Source organism: Aphis gossypii, chromosome 3 (genome assembly GCF_020184175.1).
Source record: "Aphis gossypii isolate Hap1 chromosome 3, ASM2018417v2, whole genome shotgun sequence".
NCBI classification, from domain to species: domain Eukaryota; kingdom Metazoa; phylum Arthropoda; class Insecta; order Hemiptera; family Aphididae; genus Aphis; species Aphis gossypii.
In genome coordinates, this window is record NC_065532.1 from 35,253,062 (window position 1) to 35,277,470 (window position 24,409).

General features: G+C 21.9%; 1 protein-coding gene across 1 annotated transcript; it reads left to right on the top strand.

Annotated features, from left to right (window-relative positions):
• Positions 1-819: 819 nt before the first annotated feature.
• On the top strand, positions 820-21,695 carry LOC114124156 (elongation of very long chain fatty acids protein 4-like). The gene is made up of 8 exons (XM_050204541.1): positions 820-1,125; positions 16,661-16,768; positions 16,981-17,171; positions 17,551-17,640; positions 18,399-18,455; positions 19,313-19,418; positions 21,145-21,281; positions 21,369-21,695. Exons 2-8 carry the CDS (start codon positions 16,678-16,680, stop codon positions 21,543-21,545), a joined length of 849 nt encoding a protein of 282 aa, XP_050060498.1. The 5' UTR covers positions 820-1,125; positions 16,661-16,677; the 3' UTR covers positions 21,546-21,695.
• The last annotated feature ends 2,714 nt before the right edge of the window (positions 21,696-24,409 follow it).

The following is a 24,409-nucleotide window of genomic DNA, read 5'->3' on the forward strand; positions in this document are numbered from 1 at the left end:
TAACTGTGATTCAAATGCATTTTTCAAATGATCGTTTTTGATACAAAAAACTATCAACTGTGATAGATATAAAATTAAAATTAAAATTAATTTCTACGAATTGTTTTTGTATTTTATAATTTTTTATAAAAAATAAATTTAATTTAATTTTATCAATTTTTATAATAATTATTAACAGTGACCATTCTACTAATTCAGATACAGATAGTTTTACTACATAACTTAAAAATTAATCTTCAATCGACAATAACATTCAAGTAAAGGAGATCGAGGACGTTTCGGTGATAAAAATATTCTGTCAACTGGTATTTTGATATAAATATATTAAATATTTTGTATAATATATATATATATATCTTAAAATGTTTAAAATACCTAGGATTTGCATAATATTTATGTACAATTTTAACCACAATTAAATTTTGATTTATTTATCTAATATAATAATATAAAATTAAAACCTAAAATATTCAAGACATTATAACTTATAAGATATATTATAAGCCAATTATTTTACTTAATATAATTTTTCATTAGTAATAATTTAATTTATTTATTTAAAGTATTATTTATTTATCATACAAGTTTATATTGAAAATTGTATAGATATTATACGTTGTTATAAATAGAATAAATAGATAAAAAACTAAATATGAATATTTGAATATTTTGTATATAAAATCTCCTACCAAGTTCAAGAAAAATTAAATAATAAAAGAAGATATTTAATGTTTTGAATAATATTGTGTAAAGAAATTGGAGTCCAATTATACATTTAAGTTGCTCACCTCGAACTCAGCGATCATCGGTTAAGAACGCTATTCACTCAAACACAACTATCACTAATACGTATTATCGGGTAGTGTACAGTTCGCAAATAATTTTTGCAGAACGATACAACCTTATGTTGTATTGATTGATCTATATTGTATACTTATAATAAAACAATTTGAATTTGTACAACACGAATGTGCTTAAAATAGTGATAGATAAAATTGAATGCGTGCCGGACGATGGGATGTTTTGTTGCGAAACAAATCTGAAAAATTGTCAGAATTTAAAAAATAACTGACAATAACCACTTTATCTGAGTGGTGTAAAATTTTCATCTTTAAACAACACAAGGTAAGTGTAAAATATTAGTATTTAACAATAACTCATTTACAATAACATTTCATACTTTTATAACAAAAAATTAAAATTTTATCAACCTAAACAAAATTATTATAGTTCTTAAATGAAATTCAAATGTAAGGACTATAATAATATTCAAAATACTAATAATGATCATCAATTCTTTAATAACAAATTTAATAAAATTCAACAAAATAATGTACTAAATTACATTTTTTGAGAAGTAAATAGCCTAAAACAAAATATAAAATCGACAAATGTGAGATATTATATAAGTTTTTTTTTGAATTTTAATATTATTATTAATTTTTAGAATTATAATAAAATAAAGGAATCAATTTCGTCAAAAACTGTGAAGAGTAAATATTCCAGTTTTTCGTAATTTATTTTTATTGTATTAATTTATTTTGAAAAATACTGAAAACACTCTTAAAATAAAAACTTAAACCAGTTTGTAACTCAAACCATCGTCAATATTGAAAATTGAAGTATCTTTTCTGCTAAAAATAGTGTTCTCAGATAAAATATCTGAATATGAATATCTGAGTATTTATTTAATAATAAATAACATGACAGTATCGAACATCATTGTAAAATTATTGTTTCACTCAGAATTTAAAAGTAGAAAACGATAGAGACTTGAGTAGGTATTAGACACTTGTGACTTGTCTGTATCAATAAATCACAATACTCATACGATAAGTCCCATATACTGTTATATTACTTTTAAAAATGACGACTCATATAAATTATCGTACAAAAAAAATACGATAACAATTCTTAGCAAAGCACAATAATTAACCTTGATTGCTGATATATTTCTTTAAAATTGATAAATTACTGATGATTTTTTTTTTACACTCAGAAAAACTATTAAAAAAAACTCTTTGGAGTACAGCTATAACAAAACTCAATTCTTTAAAAAAAAAACTTCAGGTTAAAAAACCATTAAAAAACCATGAAACAATTACTATCTTCGCTTTTCACAGAATTTAAGACGTAAATATATGATTTTCCACGAACACATTTACGGGTAAAAAGCTCAAAAACTTTCCCTTACTCTTATTAAAGATCAGAAATTGAGTATGATGATACTTAGAAGTGCTCATCTTTCAATTCTCATTATACGTAATTTCACTAAACGAAAGAAATAAATATAGCACACTGCAGTTTTTTAAATAAATACATACATTAACAGATTTATGAAATAAATTTCAGAAATTGCAGTTTTCATGAAGTCTCCAGGTTAGGTTAGGACAGAATTGCTATTTAAACGTTGTATGATTTATCATTGCTTTTAAATTCTATACTGCACCATCCTAAGCTTACCGAAACGTGATCTACACTAACTAGACTCAATTTTTATAATATAATATACTATCCAGCTCACCATAATAACACTATTTAGTATTTATATTATACGATTTTAAATGTTTAAAATTCAAAATAGTATCAAATTTTAAATTTCAAATGATAGTACTTATATGGTTTTAGTTTTAAACTATAACAAATAATATTTTCCTGAAAATATCGATAAAGTAACATGATAAGCGTAATGAAATTTACACATTTTTATAAACATAAAAGTGTAAATATGAATAGAAGGTACTATATATTAACAACGAACATGAAATCCTACCCTTATCTTTATATTTTTGAGCATAAATTGATCCTAACTCGATCAAAATACATAAATTAAAATGCCATTGTTTTATTATATTTTAATAAATGTAGTAGCTCAAATATCTTTTTTTTTTTTTTGTTATTTTGATTATTGTAGAAAAAAATAAAAATTTTCAACTTTTTTCTCCAAAATCCCAAAAACTAGATTCAATTTACAACCAGAAACCTACTATGAATTTTTTAATCTGGACATTTTTTCTACGAAAAAAATTATATTCAGACATAAAAATAAATAATAAAAAACATGCGCCATTGTAAAATCAATACATTATTCAATTCACTTAGAATTTAAAATATAAAAATTACTAATTTATTTCACTATATATTTCCAAGATCATTACTTTTATGAATAATAAATACATTTTAATTTCATACCACAAAATAGAATATTTTTTTAGAGGAATTTAAAAAGTATTTTAAAATCGAATTTCTGTAACTAGAACTTAGATGGTTTTTTTGTTAAATTTATTTAAAGTTTATATAAATACTTATAGTTAAAAAAATATTCGTTTAAAATTTATTTTTATACATCTAAAATCTAAAGCAAATATTCTACTATGAAATAAAAATTATTGAATATTAAAAAGTGTAAAGAACTTAAAAAAGCATATTGATAGATAATATAGTTCTCTTTCAAAAATTTTAATTCTTTTCAGAATAAAAAGCGTTGACTGTTAAAAAAAACAACCAGTATAATATTATATTTGTATATTTTGTTATATAATTTTGTTTGTACATAATATTATTAAAATGTGAATAGTGTTTTATAACTATAACGAAATGCATGTGAACTGATCATAAATTGTATAATCTACAGGAATATTTTGTCATTCTGAATAAAAATAAAAAAATATATATATTTAAATAATTCGTGCATAAAATTGTAGATATAATTAAAATAGCATGCATGTATCCAACTATAATTCGAAAGTATTAAATTGTAATCAATGATCGTCGTGCCCGACAATATTTCTGATGATGACATATAATTATGTCCATTTAAATTAAAGTTTATCGTAACTAATGTTAAACGTTTTCAATTAGCCGATGCAAACGTTGGTAACACGAACGTGTCAATTTCTGTATTTTATAAAGAAAAAAACAAGTGTATAGGTAACCTATAAAAAGATTTTTCATAAAATAAATTTTAAAAATATAAACATTAGTGAAACAAGTTTTTAATTCATACTCAAACATATTCCTATACTGCACATACAATAATAATAGCGTTGTTTTGGTATGGATCATTGCATAAACACCGGAAATTAAATTAATTTATAGATACCTATACTTCAAGTTTTATTAAATAAGAACTCGTAAATACATTCAAAATTATTCAAATATCATTATTTTAACATTAATTATAGATAGATCGATTTATAAACTATTAAATATGTATTAATGTTTTTTTTTTAATTATTATATTAAGTATACTGACTAATCATGATAAATAATTACCTGAACCTAAACTAATTTAAATAATACAAATATGTTAAACGTACCTAATAAACAATTGCATGAGTAAAAAAAAAGTCAAAAGTATAAAGTAGATATGTAAAATTCATTATTTTCATAGATGTTTATGATTTACCAATATTTGTTCAATATTTTTCATACTTGAACTTCTGAATAAATTTAACTATGTATTACGATTATATCGTTGATACGTCAGATGATTATACGTTATCATATTCGTACTTCATATTATGTTTATTTCCTGGGTAACGATGTTCGTATACGAATAACGACTAATACATATTTATCGTTACGGCTAAAATATAATTACTATCTAACGTTTAAAATAAAATATCGCAACCTGTAATAATGTCCACGCTAAAATGTTTTTTTGAAGTCTTACTCGATGTATGCATAATATGGTAATGAGTAATGACCGTGTAATATACTCAAACACCTTAACCTATGTATACAATACAGTTCAATAAACGTAAAATATATTTTTTTTTGTTTAGTTATTAATAACAATAGTAGCATGTGTATTTTAATAATACGTATTTCTACCTCAAAATGTATCTATTCTATCTATCTTATTTATTAATGAATTATACAACTATTTTCAAACGTTTTGTTGATTTTCTCTGAATTTCCAAATTTACATTTTACTTTGTTAAGATATTTTAAATTGAATTTTTTTTTTTTCAAAATTTTATTTTGAAAGATGAAAAAAAGAAGTTAAAAGGATTGATGAGTCATTTTAAATTATTTTATAATCATTCAACAAAATTAAATCAGGAATTTAAATTTTTTATTAGAATAAAATATTTTTATACTAAGCCCCCCCTCCACCTGATCATGTGACAAAATTCTGATTTTCGTACTATTAATTATTATATTATGTAGTAAGAAGTTACAAATATTTTTATTTTTAAGTAATTTTATTGTATAACGTATTCTTCAAATAATTTCATAATTTATACATATGTATGTATAATTATTATCTGACAACCTACAATTCATTAGAGACTAATACAATTATTGTGTTTTGATAAAACTATTTTTAAAAGTACTATATTATAAAATGAAGAACGCAATACTAATATTACTTAACAGATTTTAGAAATTATATTAGATTCTACATAAATAACTTGTTGGTAATTTTCATTTAACACAACAGCCAATATATTATTATAGCGACAGAAATTTTTCATTTCAAAGAAATTATTTATTTTTTATTTAGAACTATTATATTAATATTATACAACCTATACATATATATTTTGTATGATAATTTATTTAAGTATATAAAAAAGAAGATACCAATCCTTCTGGCAGTTTTAAGTAATTAATATATTATTAAATAACAGTGTAACACTGTATGCATAATGCATATAATTATGATTATTATCGGTATTCATAAAACGTGTATTTTTTACAATAGTTAAGCAATCTGACATAAGTCACTTCATCAGTTCATTGTAGCCACTTAATAAGTCACATTATTTCTAATACATACCATTATAATAATAATGTAGAATGTGTATTAATCATTTTTATTAGAACAGTAAAACATCTATATTACGAAATAGAAAATAAAATATATGAAAAAATATGCTTAATAAAATTACATTAACTTAGTTCTGATAAATTAAGGAGAAAAGTTTATAAGTATGAATTAATATATCCTTTCCTAGTAATTAATTTTAAATTTAAGGAAAATAAAATATTTTCAAATTATATAGAATTAATATTTAGCTAATAACGTATAAATATTATTCATAATAAAGTAAATTTTATTTTTTTTGAGATAACTTGCATTTTGAGTTACCAAGCTGGTCGACTGTATTAAAAATATACGTTAGAAAAACAATTCGTAAAACTTAGGTAATATAGTTTTATAAAATATTATACTTTATCAGAAAACTATTAAGTTATTATTTTTAAAATAAACACAATATTTTGAAGTTGTTAGTTCAATATAGATTTAATCATATATCTATAAGATACTTGCAACTTATTTTGATTTCAGTAATATAATTGTAGAATAAGAAAAAATACATAATTTTAATTCTGTTTCAAGTTGTAAGTATAATGAAATTGGATTTTTTAGGTAAAACATTTTATTGAAAACCTTTTTTTAAGCTTAGAGATTAATATCTTTAATATTATTACATTTTGAGAAAAGAAATAATACCGTACAAAATAAATATTTATAAGATAATCAGTGTTAAAACGTAAAATTACAGTAATATCATATACGTTCAATTAAAAAAAAAAATTCTAAATTATTATATCAAGTTATAACATTTTAAATATTTCAATAAACAAATAAACAAAATCAAAAATATTTAGAATAAATTGAATAATTTTGACAAAAATCCGAGGAAGAATCAGTTTAGTTATTTGACTCAGTTAATTAAGTAAATCTATATTTTAGTTTTTCTTTTTTATTATTATTATTATTATTATTAATAAAAAATGATATAAAATTTTCAATTTGTATTCATAATTATACAATAAGTATAAAAATTAAATTTCTTTACTAAATACTAAGTGTGACTGCGCAAGAGAACACTACATCCAATTACATGATTTTTAAAAATATTATGTGTTAATTTTTTTTTATTAATTAAATATTATATATATAATTATAATATTAAACAATTTTTTTCACTTATAAACTGTAATTTCTTATTACAAGTTTCCGTGTAAATAATACAAATATATGTTATAAACTATAACATATAACAAAATTAAAATGGATTTCCTGATAATATGTTATTGCCATGGGCATATCAGTACCTACTCATTAAAAATTTAAAACACATTTATACTTCTTCTTTCCCGACAAAAACAAAATAACAACTTTGGGTTTTCTAAATTATTTTGTTTGTTAACAATTAGTTGAAAAACTATCGACTCGAGGTCAGAAAGTAGTTATTATATATAACTTAAAATATTGGTATTTCCTTCTTTTGTTATTATAATGAACGTGTACATCAATAAAAATGTTCCATATCAAAAATAAACTAAAACAAATCCAACAATTGTACTGCAGCTGAATATCGAGTTAGGTTAATACTTAATACAGTATAGTATGTAGTTTTTTTATATAATGGCATACAAATATATTATCAAGCATGTTCTCTCAATAAGAGATGAATATAAATATAAGTATCACGTAGAAGTTTATTTAAATTATAATGACTAATACCTGTTGACTATAGTGATTTCCTGATTTATTTAAAAATGTAATTGCTATAACACGAAAGATGTAATTTTTGATTACAATTAGGAATGATTACAATAATTACAATTTACAATTATTTCTTTTTTTTTTTAATCGAAATTCTTATTTTGAATGTAATTCGTACAACTATTAAAGTTATTATAACAGCTCGCGATTTAGAATAATTTAAATATATTTAAATTAAGTTAAATTTCACTGCCACGTCGTATCATAGGGATTAGGTTTAATCACTACCATATCAACTATATATACCAATAAAAAACTAATCAGAAATTTAAAATTATTAAAAGAAATATTATGTAAATAAAGTTAAAAATACGATAATGAAAATTGGGTGGGTGGATAGATATTTTCATAACTAGATATTATGCTCTCAATATCCTTACGTGGGTCATTAAGTAAATCATTGTAATAAACTGTAATAAACAAATGACTATAAAAGGAGCTCTGTAAAAACCCCAAACCATAAATTTTTAAATGATTATTGAAAGGTACTAATAATTTCCTTAATAAATAAAGAAACCATAATAAAATCTAAGAAGATTTTTTTTTAATTCATGAAAATGCTACACTTCAAACAATGTTTAAGCTTCTAAAACTGTTTACAAAAAGTAATGAAAATATTTTTTATTTTTTTAAGAATACGATAATTTTTATAAAGACAAGTGTGTATAACTTTACACACCTATCACTAAAATCGACCGGCTATTTTTAAATTTTAGTAGTTTTAATTAATTTAGAGTTTAGAAGATTCAATTGTTTGTTTCATTATATAACTTAGAAAAAAAAATGTTTAAATAAATTCAAAAATTAATTTTAAATTTTCTTAGAATCTTAATCAGAAATTATAAGATAAAGCATAAATTGCGTAAAATATATATTGTATAAAAATGCATACGGAATGAACCGGATTGCTATACTTGTAAAATTACCTATTGTAGAGAGCCTTGACTTAGTATGACCTGCTAACCTTTTCGTAATATAAGATATAATTATAATTTCTTATTTCTACATAAATGTAATTTCAGTGTTTAGTAACAAAATTTAACACTACATATTATTGTGATTAATTAGTATTTTAATACTGTTAAATACTAAACAATAAAATAAGATTGTATTTAAATTATGGAAACAAAAAAAAATTAAAAAAAAAAAAAAAAATATAGGTATTTTGTTTTGTTTTTGCGTTATTTAAATTGATTTAATCAATACATGTTTGCCATTACTATAATTGAAAGATACAATTAATTACAAATCACAGTATCTATTATTTGTTTTATAATATGAGTAAATGCGAATCTGTGTAAGAACTCATATTATATAATAATACCTAATCATTTTAACTATACTATGCACCTACTACCTACAATATAATAATTAATATTAATGACCAATTAGAAAGCATCCCATTATAAATTTGAATTTCTATCTTAATAAATGTTTCTCTTTTATTATGTATGTTCAATATTCAATAGTATGTATATTAGTGATAACTACATACTAGTTTTTCCACAAACAATATATTAGACGTTGTCACATTGATAGAAATATTTAATATAAACATGAATTGCATAAATATAATTTTAAGATAAAAATTAAAATACATAGTACGAATATTAGTAAAATAAATTGCTATAAATAAAACTAATAATTACCACTATACAATTCTGTCAATAAGATAAAACTACAATATGTTAAATTTATAATTTATAAAGCATTGTATTTTGTAAAATTGTTAAACTAGTAACTAAATACATAATATATTTAATCCAATAAGTTATTTTTTCTTTAAATGATCAAATGAACAAACTTGAAAATATTTATGAACTTTTAAAACATTTACACCGACTGTAATAAAAACAAAAGCATTTCAGAATATTAAATTAAGGAATATATATATAATATATATATATATATATATTTATTATCAATAAATATTATATATAATTATATAAAATAGAAAACGTAACTATATTAAGTTAATAATTTTACATTTTTAATTATAATCAAAATATTTTTCATTTTACCTACCAAAATATTTCACATTTAAAACAAATTTATAAATAAAATGATATATTTAAGAGTGACTTACCTATGTGTTGTGGCTAATAATTTTTACTACATTTAGTTATTGTTAATTCCTTGAAACGTAAATCTATTCACTTGTATAAGTTATAAAACATTTCAATATATTTTTACCAGATTTTTTTAAATTACAGTTTCACTAAGAAATGTATAATATTACAGCCGAATCTAGAGGACGAACCGGGATGTCCCGGAAGTCAGGCTCTGGGGACAACAAATTTCTTAATTATAAGAGTATATATTAACAGTTCTTAAAAAAATAAATACTATAAAACAAATTACAGTTTTAATTTGATTTTAGCTATATATATCTTTTTTTCTATATGAATTATTTGTATGTATCAGTAATAAAAAAAAATTCTGTTCCTATTTATTGGAATACATAGTATTGCTTATAGCATACCTACAATCTATATAAATTACGATAACTAGACGATACATGATGCTAAAAACCGATTAACAATACTGATATGTATTAAAATGAATTCTTTTTCAAATTTAACAACTAACTAGTTATTAATGTAGTTTGTATCCACATTTTAATTTTTAAATGGAAAATATTGTGATGTTGGCATGTTGCTCAAAATACCATTAAGTAATGTAAAAAAAAAAAAACATTTAAATTTCTTTTTTTTTTTTTAGAATTTCGTAAAATTATTTTGGGTTTTGTTAAAAAAAAAATGTATTGTAAAAGGTACAGTCATGCAACAGTTATTATTTTTAAGTTTGTATTTAATACACAATTTCCTTAATCAAGTACCTACGTTCTTTTTTAGAGAGAGAATAATTGGTATAGTGTTACATAAGTATAAAAATGGCATAAAAGAGAGGGGCTGAGTTGTGAATTTTGTACTTTATCCCATGTAAAAAAATATGCTAGATCCTACCTGTATAATAATATGAGAACAATTATATTACATTTTGTATACTTACATTATATCAATAATAAAAATAAAACATCATTTTAAAATCTGATTTCTGAGAACTTCAAGATCTGCCCAAATAATAAATTATAAATTATAACCATATTACATGATAAGGCTCAATCGATTGTAGGAATATTTGCACTATATGGCTATAGGTAAGTGAAATATACTAAAGTGCTAACAATTATTATCAATATCTAAATGTGTATATTATAATACAATTACAGTTAGTGTGCCAATGGAAAATTGTTTAACATTTATGACTAATGGCCAGAATGTGATCATCAATATAGTATAGTTTTCTATCCCATTAAAATAGGCAAAGCAGTCTTTAAAAGCCTTCTATACGTGTTTTTTATATTCATAATATTATTAATAGGTCTTGAAGCACCGACACGTCGGCGAGTGATTGTGGACATCTAATGCTTAAAATCATAACCCATCTCTTTTTATAATACTATTAGAATATGATGAGTTCGCTTATCGTTTAATAATAAGCTAATTATAATTGCATTTTAATGTGAAAATTGAATACTAAAATCATTAGGAAAAGTGAGGTGTAAATGAGACGTATTTTATTGCAGAATGACCTTCGGAAATGTCCACAAACTCGTTTTACATGAGTGAGATAGGCCTAAGGCTTGATGGGTGTGCATTTTTGAAATAACACCAATACTAGACACTGATAGAAAGTCAATGCCATTCATTGTGTCTAATTTTCAATTTAATACGAAAAAAATATATATATTAGAAAACACACAAAACCTACTTTTAATAATATATAATACCTATACATGTAAACGTTTTACTATTTTACATAATATCTTATACGAGTAAAAAATAATAAAATCCCATCAGATAATAAACAAACGAGTTTATATGCAATATCGATTACTGTAATTTTGATATTTGTAAACAAATACAAACAGTGAGAAATAGCGGGAAGAGGTTTTATAACAAAAATACAGCCTGACATATTGTTTTATTGAATTGCATTGTGAAGGTACATAATAAACGTTGTATGATGAATATGTTTTGAGTATTTGAGTTTTGAGTATAATAGTAATACATTATAAAATATGAAAACTAAAGACAGAAAAATATTTTTAGACTTCAATTTTTGTTTAATTTTTTTTTTTTGTCTAATTTTAAGATCAAAACAATAAAAATACAATTTAAATTTTGTATTTTTAAATTTTTCCAAAAACATTAAATCATAAAAACAAAATGTAAAATCATTATAATTATACTTGTTTTTATACGGATTTTATTAACTTATCAGAATAGAATTTGTTCATAAAAAAATGTAAAAATAATTTATCAGGTATATGTGAATTAGAAGAAATAAATTTAATATAATTAAATTAAAAATTTAGTATTGTGACAAAAAATAATCATGGTCAACAAAATTCATATAAGTACACGTCAACACTCTTGTAAATATCACGATGTTTTTAGCAACTTTTAAACGTGCTAAAATAATTTAATAATTATACACGTTGTTCAATAAAACACGCAATTTCCTTATTACTCTACAGTTTGATATTAAGATTTGAAATGTACTTTTAAAAATTAACTATTAATAGTTGAATTAAATATTTTTAGACATTATATTATCATATTTAAAACATTACAGGGTTTATGTAATAGGTAGTCTATAGACCATTACCAATATAACAGGTAGATACCTATTCAATATAGCTCAATACAGCTTAATAAGAATATTTTATAGGGTTATCTACGGACAATTATTGATCAAAATATATGATTATAGTAATGCGCATGATATTTAGAAGTCTGATAAATATGCATTAAGTAATTACTAATTATATTGGTAAAATGTTTCCTTCTCCGATTATATACAGAATAATTCACAAGTATACTCAATAAATATTTCTCCTTCAACAACACAGTTATTCAAAATCTGGTTACTGGATTTTTAAATAACTCAAAGACTACATTCAAATTTATTAAGTTTGTTTATATTATTTAAGACATTTTCTGCGAGTATACAAATTTCTATTTTTTAAATTATAATCTCTATTTATACAATTAACCTATTTGATAATGTTTCTAAAAATTCATCAAGATTCCAAAGAGTAAATTTTTAAGTTATTTAATTTTATGTCTTAAAAATAATAGATTCATAGTAATGAGTTTGGAAAATAAAGTTACTGCCATGATAATTTTGAAATTGTAATAATTTATTAATTATAAAATTAATCCAAATATAATAAAAATTAATTAATAATACATGCATTTTATATTTTTACAAAAACCCATTTTTAAGGACTATTATCTTTAATATAAACATTATATGAATTGAAATACTACTCACTCAAATTTTGGGTAGGTAAATAAACTTTTAAAAAAATTATCCACAAAATAATGTACAGTAATAAAGGGAATATTTCATTTGAAAAACAAAAGTTTATATCACCAGAATCACCAGATAATATTTCTAAAGTAGTATAAAACATTAATAATTAAAAAAAAAAAAAAAAACATTTAAAACTTTCAAAAACAAAATTTAGAATTAATTCATTATTAAAGGAAAAATGGAGATGAGCAATAAGCATACTCAATGAATCACGCAACTGTATTTAATAAGTATAGATATAATTATATGTACAATTATCCAGTAATGTATTTATATTTGAACGAAGTCAAGATCAATTATAAAGTATTTGACTTTTTTTTTTTTATTTTAAAAATCTTACTCAGGTATTACTTCAAAATGTACATTATGTGCATCGATTAATACATTTCCAGTTATTTTCAGTAATACTGGAACTATATAATTTTTATGGTACGTATGAGAATTAAAAAAAAATTAAGAATGTACATTAATAATTCATTTATTATAATGTATGTACTCATATGTATATCTTACAATTTGATTGTAAAAATAACTTATAAAATAATCACTATAATATTTGTTGTCTATAAACTATTTATCGATTTATAATAACTAATAAAAAATAAAAAATTAAATAATTTATATAATAACGATTTATCGTTATTGGATTTTAGTAAAAAATGTATAAATACTAATAAGTGAAGTTGTAAGATCTTACTCAATAAATTACTTTAATCTGTAAGACCATTTTTTAAATTACGTCACATACTGCTTATTCAAAATAATTTTTTCGGTGATAATAAACTTATCGAAAATTTATAAACCACGTTTGATATGATATAAATGCATTTGAATTATAAAAAATGACAAAAACCGTTAAATATCGTACGATTCGTACGATTATTTTCACTTTTCACGCATTTACCTGAAATTTCCATTATTAATATACGTTACCTTGAATTTAAAATGATATTTTATATGAACAATATTTTTCGACCTGATCAGAAATATTGTTATTAATTATTTAGACACTTCGAGTCATAAAATTAATTTACTTTAGTTGGGGAAAAACATTTGTGTGACACTGCAACGTCGTCACCTAATAGAGAGGTCATCAATAGAGATATACCATTATACGCGCCTGCCGTCCGACTGACGTAAAACTTTCTCGATCGGAAATCACACAAAATTCGTTATTTGTTTATCGGTCAAACTTCATATTTCATGCAATTAGCATAATTACCGGCGCGTTTCGTAAACACTATCTGTCAGCCAATAATTACTGAAGACATCGTCTTTAATAGTTATAACATGAACGGTTGTCGGCTGGAGAATTCCATAATACGATCGTCGTTGCGAGTGCAGCACATTCGGTTCATGTTGTACTCGAGTCCGCCCGCGAAACTCGTACGATAGTATTCCGAAAATCGCCGTAATTCAGAACGATCATCTACAGAGGACGGACGGAAATTATTTAGTAAGAATATTCTCGATATCTATATAATAAAATACATAATGAATATTATGTACGAAATCGCCTTGACACGAATTTAAAAAGTTAATAGTGGTAGTAAACAGAGTATATATATATATATATATATATATATATCTCCGCGACCACACAATAATGTACGATATTCAATTGTGAAAATTACAACTCCGCAAACTGAACCTGATTTTTTTGTGTTACATTATTTTATGTGTGTATGACTATGTGTGATGCTGTTGCTTTTTATCTGGTCGTTGAGTCACCTATTATATAATTTTTACAAATCGTCTGGTCTCAGCTGGTAGGTAGCATAACAATATTAGTCATGTGACACAGTTTAAAAGTCAGAAAATTACAACTTTTATATTTGCGAATTTAAATAACTAGTAATTTGATCACTACTATTCGATACGTTTACTAACGAACGTAGTTATTATAGAAACTAATACCGTATAATATAAGTGTATTGTCATTTAGGATTAGGTATAGAAAAAGATACATGTTCAACAGCAATAAATCATAATGCGCGGCTTAATATGATTGAAAATAATTATTAATGTTCACTTATTTACATTTTAAACTCATCTATAAATAAATCGAGAAATTAATTATATTATTCAATAAATAATAAACTCCCACACGGAAATGAAGAATAACAAAATAAAAGTATTTAAATCACATGCCAAATTTATAATCTTAAATATTACAATATATACAACAATATAAAAAAAACCTTGGAACAAAGTAATTTTAGTGCGTTGTTATGAATTATGATAGGTACGTTGTTTTATATTGAAAACACTAAAAATACTCGTAGATTCTAAACACTAAACAGAGCTGAGTTTATTTTAATATCTATTTTAAAAAATTGAAAGTAATAATAGCTTAAATCAATTTATAGTTTATGTTAATATTTTTTTTTTATTTTATTCTATGAGATATACGAGTACCTATTAAGAGCTTAACTAAATAAAGATGTTCAAAATAAATTAAATGTAGTAAAAATAAGTATATTGATTAAGACATTGATGAATATGTTAAATATGAAATTTATAATATAAATTTTATCAAAAACACGTGTTACATAACATATATTTGTTTGTACTACTTTAAAATAATTAATATATTATTTTTTATTAATTTAATGCATATCTATTTAATACCTATAAGGATTAAAAATTAAATATAAGATTCTTCATAAAATTTTCGTGCTTAAATTTAAAAAAAAAATCAGGATTTTAAATTTCTTAAGAGCTTTTAAATTAAAAATGTTATCAAATTATTGTCAAATGTAAAAAAAAAAAACAATTTTATCACAAAAAATTTTTATTTTTTGATTCTACTTCAAAAATATTAACCATAAAAATTTAACACATTTCATTATTGCTTAAATTATCATTTTCTATAAAGAATAAAGTACTGAAAATATTTAGACTAATTTTAAGTTTATTATAGACATCTAAAAATTTGGATTTTCTTTAATTTTTTAAATATGTGGATTAAAAATGTTTTTCTCGATCAAAATTATCAAAATTCAACCCAAAGTCTCTTTAAATTTGAAAAAATTTTTTATATCACATTAAAATTATCACAATGTGTAATTGTTGTTATATAAGTGTTTGATATTTCAATTTTTACAAAATATGAAACATCAATTAGAAAACCAAATATGTTACCTAACGACGTTTCTGTAAAATTAAATAACACAAGTTGGTATAACCTGGCATTTAAAAACAAAAATATTTACGGACAATAACAAAATTATTATAATACCATTATTTTCCTATTTTTGATGATTATAAAAAATAGAACAGTTTTTAATGAAAAATATGGCAAATAGAAAACTACTAATATATTTACAATTTATATTTCATTTTTAATTCCCATTTAAAAATATAAAACCTGAAAAGTTGATAATTAGATCTAAATAACGAAAATATTTCATTACATATTTTAACAGCATAAAATTTAACTATATATATTTAGAATACCAATAGATTATACAACCAATTACATTTCAGTTTAAGATAGTATAAGTTTAAATCAAACAAAATGGTAAGTCATTTGAAATTTCAAAACTATAGTACATTTGTATATAAAATCGTCCAAAATGTATAAAGATTTTAGATAGAATATAAATGGTATAGATTAATATATTATTATACTGCACATTTACCTACTAAATCTAATGATTATTTTCATATTGTATTAAAATCTAATAATTATTATTATTATTATTTGAACTATTTAAATAGATATTTTTTTCCTATAATTTTAAGAAAACGAATCAGGTACCATGGCGAACTTGACACAAGCAAAATTGAATCATTTCATGTCTGAAACACAAGATCAATTATTAAAATTATTTGAAAAAGAATTAGTTTTTGGCAAGTATTTTAACATTAATTAATATTAAACTATAAGTATAATTTCCAACCATCAATATTGTCGTATTTTGTCATACCCTTGGGTATAAACTATGTTACGAAGATACTGATGTGTTCAGTAAGTTTATCATTTATGAGCAGCACAATTATTAATAAATATAACTGCACACAACTAAAATTGTATGATTAATATTGATATAATATTATTACAGACGAAGTGGTCGACTCGTGGCCGTTTATGAGTACACCATGGCCAGTACTCTCGATATTATCGGTGTACTTATTGTTTGTATTAAAATTCGGTCCAAATATGATGGAAAATCGGAAACCGTTTAACATAAAATATATAATGCTTTTGTATAATGCTATACAAACGCTTTATAATGGTTGGCTTGTAGCCTGGGTGAGTTAATTTTTATTTAATTTGCTATATTATTAACTATGTTGGTATTCATTATATTACACATACAATCAATTTTAATGATTATAAATATATTTTTAAAGTCCCCATTAAAAAGTTCACATATATTCCGTAATATATGTCATGAAAAACATCGATAAAGATTATCAAAACCAAAACCAGTTATGAGAATATTTCATTTTTCACAGAAATTTAAAATATCGTAATATACGTTTATACAAATATATAAATTTATTAGAAAATCTGTAACTCTTTTATTGTAGTTTTTATGAAGATGAATTACGATTTAAAATATATTATAAACTAATCTTCTATATTAAAATAAAATATAATTAGGTATATATTTTTTTTTTTATTTTAGTTTTTTATCACGCCTGGAGCAGTTGACTACCATATGAATCATTTATGCCATCCACTCCCTCGAAATCTCAATCAGTTTCTTATACACGAGGTAAGCAGAATTAAACTAATTAAGTTAAATATTTATACATTCTATACATTTGTTTTTAAATAAATGAACAATTGTTTTTCTTAATATTTAAAAATAAAATTTTAAATTTAAATACTTAACATGGGCGTCCCCAAAGGGGGGCCAAGACGGGGCACTTGTCCCGCCCCCTGGAATAATGTTATTTCCACAAGAATTGGTAAAATTCCCAATGAAAAATAAGCTTCTAAAAATAGATCTACCTATGTATTCAGATAAAACAAAATTTTGCCCCGCCCCCCTAAAAAAATGTCTGGGGACGCCCATGATACTTAATATTACTATGTATCATTTATATATAAAAATGACACAACTCAAAGAACATTATTTTTTAGGAAAATGATTTAAAATTTAAAGTTAAATTTTTTCTAGATAAAATTTAAAAGTTTTTAACATTTTACTTTTCATATTTTACATATTTAAGATACACAATTTCAGAAGTTGATTCAACAATAAAATGCTTTTATTAATTATTTTTATAACAATTCAATACAATTAATAGCTAATTACTTCAAAATATTATCTATATATTTAATTAACTCATACTTAATCCAATAAGAGTAATAATAATAAATTTAATTATGTAAGCTCATTATTCATAAGAAGTACATAAAATATCTATATTATACAGAATGTTATTCTATTTAATAAGTGTTTTATAGACCCCCTTTACATGGTTTTATAGTTTAATACATAAACGTTTAATTTTGAATTTGTTTCAGTTAAACAAAGGTTCGTGGTACTTTTTCCTATCCAAAGTAATTGATTTATTAGATACAGTAAGTATTTGTTTTTTTTTTCTTAAAAAAAAATTAAACAATTAATAAACCAAAAATAATATATTACTTCTCTAAATATGGTTAAGCAACGTATTAATTACCATGTTGTTGAATACAATAGAATATTGAACGACTCAATTCCAAAACTAATGATTCCTTAACTGAACTTCAATTATATTATGTAATATGTATCAAATCATTCATATAGCATTTCATTCATCAAATTTGACATATTTTTATCCCTTAGTTACAGAATCTAAAATAAAACGGAAATTAACTCGTACATGATTGATATGATCAAACTAATTTAGTTATTAACGCACCATTCTTGAAACTAATTTCCGCCTGAATGAATGCAGCGTCATATTTCATTGATTTAATAATAATATCAAACAATTCACATTTCTATGTAAGAACAACAATCAAGCAAAACATTTATAACGATTATTGATATCGTACAATATTCAAAAACTAAATTTCAATAATCATTTGGAAGTTCATTCAATATCTGGAGTATCTATAGGTGTACAATACTGTAAATAATTAATGTATCGCATTTACTTTACACTTGTTTACATTTTTGTAACAGATTGTGAAATAAATGAGAAACTAAAAATGTGCAAGAATTATGAATTATAGTAAAATGCATCATAAGACTTAATACATTATTATAATATTAAATTCAATCATTTATTAATAATTTTAGCATAAATTATAAAACGTCTTACCTTGTAAAAGTATAAGTACAATACAATTGTGAAACCATCCTTATTTATCTACAGAAATTCTATACATTTTCCATAACAATTATTATTACTAATATGGAATAATTTATATGGTTGTTTATTTCATTATAGGTGTTTTTCGTCTTGAGGAAAAAACAATCGCAAGTATCTTTCTTACATGTTTATCATCATGTAAATATGGTAATCACATGTTGGGCTTATCTACGATTCATAAAAGGTAAACATTTTTTTAATGAATTATTTGTTTTTTTACTATAGAAATAAAATATTTAACACAAAAAATTAACTTGAAATCAGAATTTAATCAGTCAATAACATCACCTACCTCAACAATCGTTAATTATTCCATATTTTGTATAACAAAAATAAACTTTAATAATAAACACTAATAATTATGCTTACTTTTTCTCTGTTGAAACGTTGATAATCAATAAAAAAAATACATAAAAAAGTCTACCACATTTATCTTAATACATATATATATATATAAACATATTCCTCAATAATTTGTTTTATAAAATAATTGTAAGCTTTATTATTTTTTTTTTTTTTTTATAAAAAATATACGTCACGTCATATTAAATAAAATAAGCCAAGTTTTAATAAAATATAATTACTTTTTCAGTAAATATATTTTAATATATTTTGAATTAATATGATGTGATAAAAATTTGTTTATTTGTAGCCCAAATGTTAATTTTATCTGAGATCGCTGGAATTTGAAGGAAGGCAAAATATAAGTTTAAAAAATAATTCTTACTTAACTACTTTATTAATCACTATACGTATATGGAATTTTCTGTTCAACTCTCATGAATATTTTTCTTGACTTATATTTGCCTGTCTACTATATGGTGTATACTGTATAATTAGTGTTTATTAAATGTTAATGTATGCATCATACAAGTTAAAATCACTTATTAATAATTTTTTAAAAGTATCTGATAATAATATTAAGTTCCTAATAAAATAAATATTAAATTCATTTTGTGTAAAATCCGGATTACCTAAAACTAAAATTTTGATTTTGATTTTTTAATATTTTTAAAAAACTTATCTGATTAATAATTATCAACAAAATAAAGTAAGCAATAGTAATGGTAATTTTTTTAAAAAAAAATTTCTACAAAATATATACTTCTAATATGGTATAGACAATTTCAATATTTTTAAATATGTTATTTATAATTTATGTGTATTTAAAATTTTCAAAATCAAAATTTTAATAAATTGATTGTTATAGCATAAAATAGAGGTAAAAAAAATAAACATTATTAAAATATTTTTTTTTTACATATTTTTTAAAAAGTTATTTTTCTTACTTTCTATTATAATTTTTTTTTAAATTTCTTACTATTTTTGGATTTCAGTATTTAATGGCTTCATATTCCAACATGGAATATTTTTTGAAAATTTTGTTATATAAAAATCAAACATCAAAATTAATTAATTAATTAATTAATTGTTATAAATATTTTAAATTTACATAAATAGAATAGTGGACTAATATTTTACTGGCCTATCCCTAACTACTCTACTAGTTACTACGTTTATCAAAGTGATAAATACGTATAATTATTAACTTGGCGATTAAAATGTAATTCTTGTTTATTGAAATACTTTGAAATATATTCCACTAAAAGATATCAAATATGTACAATATATGTTAGTACAACTGGAAAAAATTGAGAAAAAAATAAAAAATATAATTTTTCCATAAAGTTTCAATTATAAATACAAAAAAAAAATTTTAAAAGCTTTTATTTTATGTCTTAATATATATATATATATTGTTACAAATAGTCATGTATCATATTAATACATTTCATATTTAATTAAATCAAGTTTCAGCTTGTATTAAACAGCATAAATCAATACATTCGTCATTAAATCAAAACACAGATTTAATGATAAGGAAATTAATAAGTAAATCATATTTTTAGGAGAACAACTGATATTTGGTGGAATCATAAACTCATTTATTCATACAGTTATGTACAGCTACTACTTTTTGTCAGCTTTGGGTCCACATATGCAAAAATACTTGTGGTGGAAAAAATACTTGACTCGTATGCAAATCGTAAGTTCAATTATTTGATTTTAAAATATTTTTGTGTTCTCAAAAATTCAATGATTTTAATCGATAACTATTATGACTTTATTTTAGATTCAATTCCTATCAATAATGGCATATAATGCTGGCCTGTACACATTTAACTGCAATTTTCCGAGATTGTTTATGCTATACGTGATAGCTGATGTCTCGCTATTTTTGTATTTGTTCTTAATGTTCTATAAAAGAACGTACGAACAAAACCGCAAAGCAAAATTACACTCAAATTAAACAAACAAGAAAAATGCCTACCTTTTCATGATTTTCATTGTTCGCGTTAATGTAATAATTTTCTATATTTTTTTTTTATACTATTAATATCATTACAATTGTTTTGTTTTTCTTAGAATAAGTATAATAAAAAAAGTGTTTTATACATTATATATGTTTTTATAAATTCACTTTTAGTCCAAAGAATTACATCGCGAAGTGTAGGTATTTGTTATGTTAATATTTAATAACGATAACGAAACAATATTGATTAAGTTTGATTTCCGTTTAAATGAAACTTTTTTTTACTCATAAAGGCAATATCTTCTTAATTATTAATGTATAATATTATATTAATATTTCTATATTAATTATGTAACATCTACAGACACATTTTATGTAATTAGAATTTTAAGGATATTTTGTGCTTACGACTATGGTAAAACATATTTTAATAACAACTGAGGATAGAGCATTGTCAATACCACATGTATATATAATGTAATTTTAACATGTTATCAGTTATGTATTACAATATTCTGTTTTCCTATATACTTAAGTAATGACTACCAATGTTATAACTTATTTTATATTTGAAAAAATGTATTTATTATAAACGTAGTGTTTTTTATAAGCACAATATATTTAATAAGTTTTACTTGTTAACTTAATTATCCAAACAATTTTAAGTATGTTATTTATTATTAATATGACATCATTATTCGATAGTAAAATTATAGGTAATTGCGTATTAAAAATAACATCAATAAAATCTCTATTCTTATAAAACATATTATGAACCAAATTGTGATAATTAATAAAATTCTTAAAATTATATTAATTTGCTATTTAAAAACGTCATAAATTATGACACAGCTACATAGAAAAATTGAGTATTTTATAATGTGCTAAATATGTTAGCTTTAATCTAATGTAATTTCCATAATACTTATTATTTAAAAGTTCAAGCCCCACGGAACATTGTGTAAGTCATGATTATATTTATAAAATATTTTACTAGTATTTTATATTTTTATCATTGAATAAATTACCAATATATTTAAAAAAAATTGATGATAGCTATTTCAATATAAGACTGCTATTTCTCGCCAAAACGTATTAAAAACGTTTTATACTGATTACAATATTATAATGAAATATTGTACAATTATAAATTATTGAAATATAAATATTTCAATAACTCAAGAAAGTACATATTTTTTAAAGTACATCTCAAATATTATTTATATAATAAACTTTATACTTATTTACATTGATATCGTTACGTATGATTAAGTACATAATTAAATCGTTTATTTATTAAATTAGTATTAATGGTATAATCTGTAATATTATTAATTAGCTTACTTATTTTATTCGATATTCAGTATTAGTTTTAGAATATTTTATTATTGTGAGACTATTTATATATTTATAATAATATATTTTTGTAAAATAAAAATTTCAAAAATAAATAATTACTTATACTTAAATACTAATCCAGCATTATTTTTTTTTTTTTTCAATTAGATACAAATGTATTTATTGTGGGTACAATGGGTACATACACACTATACAGATTGTGTGACAATTAACGCTTCTGATTTTCAATAGATCATTTTGTTTTACTAATGAATATTAAGTATAAAAACCTATTGTAAATCTAATCAAATTATTTTTTTAAGTTGTTCAAAAAAAAAAAAATAAATAAATCTAAATTAGTAAAAAGCCGTATACATACCGGAAAGTTATAAAGAATTTATCATTTTATTTTATGTTCTTTATTAAAGATTAGAATATTTTAACTGTATTATTTTTGATAATTATAAAAATTGTGTAAATCCAATATGAAGTGTATTAAGATGTATTTATATATAAAATTTTGAAAAAGTAGATTATAGAAGTAAATAATGACTTATTCAACTTATAATCATCTCTTAATGTAATGAAACATATTTTTAATAAAGAATATATATTATAAAATATCGGTAGATCAATTTCCATTATAATAATTCATGTTTATGCCATTGAATATTGGTTTGAAGTTATAACATATTGATACAATAGTGTAATTTAATTTACATAATATTTTTACAATGTTTAAATTGTTACCATCGATTTTCGATAATATGAAATCAAATAATATAAATATAATATGAATCAGTGAGACAATGTATCGTAAAAGTATTGAATTATAATTTAAAAAAAAAAAAAATAGCATTGACTTTCTAAAATACAACTTAGATGTTATGACCAATTAAATAAATCATTTCGAGAATAATTAGTAATATCAAAAAATGTCAAAAGTACTTTTATAATGCTCGAATGAAATATTAACGACCCATTATATTCATTCCGTAAGAAGTAATCTTTTATTTTACAAACTATGGCAACTTATTTAAAAGTGAAATTAAACTATACGTTTTTAAATTTTTGATTCAGGTCTTTTCTTTGTTACTAAACATAAATCAATTAAATTAATTATTATTGTATAACGAAAATACCAATGATAAAATTTGTCGATTTAAAAATGATTTATCACAATTGATGCGACATAATATGTTATTAATGTTATTATATATTTTACTGGTAAACTAGTTAGTGACTAATTAACAAAATATGCTTATTCCCATGTGTAGAATTTTTTATTTCAATTATTTTAAACACAATATTTGTTAATAATATTATTTAATTATTGTAATCGTCAAGATGTTATTAATAGTAAAAATAAATAGTATTACAATAATGATTTAAAAAAAAAACATTATAACAATAGTATATTTAAATATTTTATACATCGAATAGAATGGTATTTTGAGGAGGCTTTAGATTTTACAATAATTTGTCTTATTCGAATTCAATTTGTCAGCAGTAATTCAAAAAAA

What these genes read in the sequence shown, in the direction of transcription:
- LOC114124156 (XM_050204541.1), top strand. Translation starts at nt 16,678, where the DNA reads ATGGCGAACTTGACACAAGCAAAATTGAATCATTTCATGTCTGAAACA. An exon ending in TAATTGATTTATTAGATACA is followed by an intron (nt 18,456 to 19,312) that starts GTAAGTATTTGT and finishes ATTTCATTATAG; the next exon opens with GTGTTTTTCGTCTTGAGGAA. An exon ending in ACTTGACTCGTATGCAAATC is followed by an intron (nt 21,282 to 21,368) that starts GTAAGTTCAATT and finishes ACTTTATTTTAG; the next exon opens with ATTCAATTCCTATCAATAAT.